Here is a 4,315-nt window from a genome sequence, read left to right as displayed (position 1 = left end):
CTGAAATAGAAGAGAGAACTTTTTCAGTATCTACCCCATCATCAATCCTGTGCTCCATCATTTAAGTGCAAGACCCTCACAACCAGCACAGCAAGCAAGGGCTTGCCGCTTCACACATCCACCCCATATATACTTAAGAACTGTCAACACTGCAAGAAGAACCTGACTGATAACAAAAGCGGTGCTCTTAAGAGCAGTTTTTTCTATAGCTCAAGAGCAATCTATGGAGCTTGTGCTTCTTCCATGCAGCATCGCCCTGTGCTACCCTCTAACATTCGTAGACAGCTCTACCTCCGTTATTCTGGTAAATGAAACCCAATGTGATCTGCTGTGCTAAAATTTAATGAGCTATGATAATCATCAGTCCCAAACATTTCACCCAACAAAGAAGAAAGTTGGGTGAAGTCATGTACATTGCAGCAAATCTTAAATGCATAGTGAAGCACTTTGATCCCCCTGCACAGTCCTGCTTTTCCCCCAGACCAGTACATTCTGTGAATGTCACAGGCATTTTGCTGTTATTTTCTGACTGATAGTGCAGCAACTTGCATGAGAATATTGTGCAAAAGCCAGTAACCATAAGCAGTCAAGAATTAGGACAAAAGCACAGAACTTATTTTACTACTTCCTTCAGAAGAACGCCTCAAAGCCTTAATTCTTAATTTTAAGAGTCCACAGTAACCTTAATTCTTGGTTTTCCTGTCGGTGCTAAGTGGTCAGCTCTGCTATATTTTAATTCTTTATCCTGTGGTAGCTGAATCCCTCTACCCCCTTCATTTACAACACGCCTACCCAAAGCACACCTCCTTTCTGCTTTTGGGACTGTCATAGTTTTACTTGAACATATAAACCAAGCTGATCTTTGGACTGCTTGGCCATGGATACTATCGCAATATTTCTGCTTGCTTCCTCTAACTTGATGTCATCCCTGTCTTACTGGGACCAAGCCTCAGCTGGTTAAACCTCCTTCAAGCCACAGGCTGTGTGGAAACCACTCTAGTAGGGTTTTTTTTTCCTAAAAAGGATGGACTTCGTAAAGACATTGCAGTGTGCAAGCTCAGTGCCCCAGAGGGAGAAACAGGGTGACAGTTCCTGTGTGAACCCAAAACCACATGAAGGTGTAGCTGCAGCCAGGGCCAGACTTCTGCAGCGCAGAGTTCAGTTAAGAATCTCTCTTTGCCTTTCCAGGCCATCAGAGAGACAGAGGCAAGCTGCATCCTGGCAGCTTGGCCCTGACCCGTCCTCACCTGGCCGGCTTTGATACTGGAAATCATTGTTCATCCCATTTCTTTCATGATACTGCAGCCAGCAGCCACGACACACATATTTCTGCAGGCTCTATCCACTCCCTTTCCCCTCATTCCTGCTTCTGAACTTGTAAGCCAGTTTCCCCTGAATTTGGCTGAAGGTGAGAGGTCTTACAGGTATTAACCTCAGAGGTATCTCGTGAACATAGTGAGCTGAGCAGGGGAGAGAGATCTTTTTAGTGCCTAGGGAAGGGCTTCCTGCCTTACCGAACCCATATTAGGCAACAGAAAATCCACACTTCAGTGCTGCTGTGACTTTTGTCATGTTTTCTCCTGCGGTTTTCTGGAGGAGTGGATGGGAATCTATGATTCATTCCCGTGCATTTCTCTAGAAGAGACACTCTCCCTCCATTTCCATGCAAAGTAAAAAGTCTCGGGGCATCTCATTTTCTGCACGAGGGTCATCTGAGTGCCATGCAGACACATAAGTCAGAGTCTTGGAAGTCTGAAGAAAGGAGGTTTGATTTAAAAACCCTGGCTGAGATTAATGCTCTGCTGAAATATCAATCTGTCTGTGGAAACTTTTTCATAAATCACAGGAATCACACATTAGTAAGAACATCTCCCATGGAAATGAACTGCAGGTTTATTTTGTGCTGGTTTTTCTTTCTTTTTTTTTTAAGTCACAGATCCAGAAAGTCAGTTAAGAGTAGACAGGCTAGTCCATAAAACTGCCTGGGAGAATAATGTATTCTGTTTCAGACCTAAGGAAGGGCTTGTAAGCTTGAAAGCTTGTCTGCTTTTTTCGATTAGCTTAATAAAAAATACAGCTTCTCCCCACAAACCGTGCAGTTCTTATACCTTTAGACCACTGTGGCTACAAAATCATCAATTCTTAGAAGATAAATATAGGAGCTTCGTCTCTTCTGATTAAAGTGAAACTATAATGGCTCTCACCAGATGGTGAAGCAGCTCATGAGTTATGGAAAGCTAAATATATTGTAATGTGTTGCAGCAGCTACAGTTCTATGGGAACCTGGAGCTTCATTAGGTGCTGGTGCAGTCTTTCCCAGAGGAAGCTGTTTCCCTTGTCAGCTTTCTCTGGGCTGTCTGTACCTGGGGTTTTCCCTGGGGCTTTGTACCGAAGTGGATGGAGCAGCTCTTGTGATCCCAGCTGGGGAGATGGCTCACCCCAGGGGCATGCACTTACCTCCTTCAGGTGACTTCTCGTGGGTGGCCTGCGTCCGTGGGTCATTTTCACCCTGTCCCGAGTTACATGGTCCAAGGAAAGGCTCTCATCTACTTTCACCTTTAAAAGGGAGAAGAGGAGGGAAAGAAAAAAGGAAAAGGGCCATTACTTTCTTAAGATATGTCTATAAAATTCTCAGTCACACATGAAGGGATGCAGCATTTGGATGAATATTTCACAACTACAGTCTTTGCCTCAGACTTCAGTTGCAGTCCGCCTGCAAAGCTCTGCATGTACGTGAGGGATATTAAGGTATCTGTCCTGTACAGAGCTCTGTTCATCTAACAGACATCCCAAAGCAACGCACCCAACCTTCAGAAGTTTGTGATGGCTAACCTCCCCTCTACCTAAGGGGCAGGGAAGGAAGGACACAAGGCAGCTTTGTTGTCCTTGCTGCAGCCTGGGCTTGGACCAGCTCCTGCATGTGGCAGAGCACAGCGCTGAAACTGCTGTTGCTATCTTACGAGGTGAAAGCTCATTAATAACCGTGACCTGACTGTGAACTGTATCAGCAGTGCGTTGTTACAGACCTTTCCTTCTACAGCTCTAATGACTGCAGGATGCTGAAGAGAAGGTGTGAGCAGTGACCTGGATTAATTGCAACTCTAGCTGAATTAACAAATTTATTTCCTGGAATCAGATGAGAAATCCACTGCCTCCTGCATGTGGGGAGAGAAGTCCCAGCCCCCTGGCAAGTATTTCTCTGTGCCGGCTCCGTGACTGCCCACCCACCCATGCCATGATGGCTGAGGGCTGGAGCCTGCTCCTTACAGAGGGGCAGCACTGGAGATGGTGGAAACATCAGTGCGTCCTTGGTTTGCTGACCTTTGTACCACAAGTTTGTACAATAGGAAAGCTGGCAAAGGTGAAATAAGGATTTAAAGGAGAAAATGGGTCCCAGTCTCTGGCTGATATGGCAGAGTGGGTTTACAGCTCTTTCAGCAGAGAACAGCTAATCCAAGCCAGCTGAGGGCTTGACCCATTAGCTTGTGCCTGGCCTGTGCAGAAATGCTTTAAATCTGAGGTTTGATCCTTACTGGAATGAATGAGAATTAGAGGCTGGCTCCCTTTGAGAGCCCAGGTCCTCATAAGGAGGATAACCCCAGGCCACAGGCCAGGGAGGTGACCTGAGATCCCACCTTGCTGTGCTGCCAAGGGGGTGTGCAGAGTTCACTGCCCACCAGACGGCCACGTGCTGTGCCACTCCAGGCAGCTCCGACCCCGAGCGGGATTGCTCCAGCAAGGGCTGAGCTGCACTGCATTACAGGACGTCACATCTCCCACCCGCTGAAACATGAGAGCAGACCTGGCTGCTAAGCTCTCTGCTGCTGTGTTTTATCATCTCAGGCTGCTGCCGGTCCCAGCTGGTCCCTTTAATCCCACGTGCTGCTTCCCACTTGGTCCAAGGGCCTGAGGAACCGCTACGTCCCACTACCAGCAAAACCTTGACACTGAGTGCCATTTGCTTAAGCAAAAAAAGGAGCATGTTCCAGCCTCTCCTCCTGCTTTTGCCCCCTTCTGAACAAAAGCAAAGCCCAAGCTCTCAGAGTTCACATCTCCAGCACCGTATCTGCAGCGCTTAGGCCTTTTCTCAAAAATTTTACTCATTGCTTTCATTTCCTTTGTTAAAGATCTTGCTGTTTGCTTCGTCCCCTTGTTACCCTGACCATTTCTTCCTGTGTCATTCCTGTGATGGTGGTTTTGTGCACTTCCTTTCAGTTACTGAAACAACAACAGAACAGACGTTGCTCCTTTGCTTTAGTCCAGGGCCGATTTACAAGCTAACAAGGAGCAGGTCAAGGTTAGTCAGGCTCTAGAA

The 4,315-nt window shown here is 46.8% G+C and overlaps 1 protein-coding gene across 1 annotated transcript in view; it reads right to left on the bottom strand.

Annotated features, from left to right (window-relative positions):
- Positions 1-4,315, bottom strand: part of PLEKHO2 (pleckstrin homology domain containing O2) — a 28,824-nt gene that overhangs the window by 4,742 nt on the left and 19,767 nt on the right. The window contains exon 5 of the mRNA XM_080396898.1: positions 2,458-2,556. Within this exon, the coding sequence (XP_080253024.1) occupies positions 2,458-2,556 (99 nt within the window). The remainder of the gene's footprint in view (positions 1-2,457; positions 2,557-4,315) is intronic.

The sequence above is a fragment of the Falco punctatus genome (genome assembly GCF_963210335.1).
Source record: "Falco punctatus genome assembly, chromosome: 7".
In the NCBI taxonomy this organism is placed as follows: Eukaryota; Metazoa; Chordata; class Aves; order Falconiformes; family Falconidae; genus Falco; species Falco punctatus.
The sequence above is the reverse complement of the archived record's forward strand: the minus strand, read 5'-3'. Positions and strand labels throughout refer to the sequence as shown.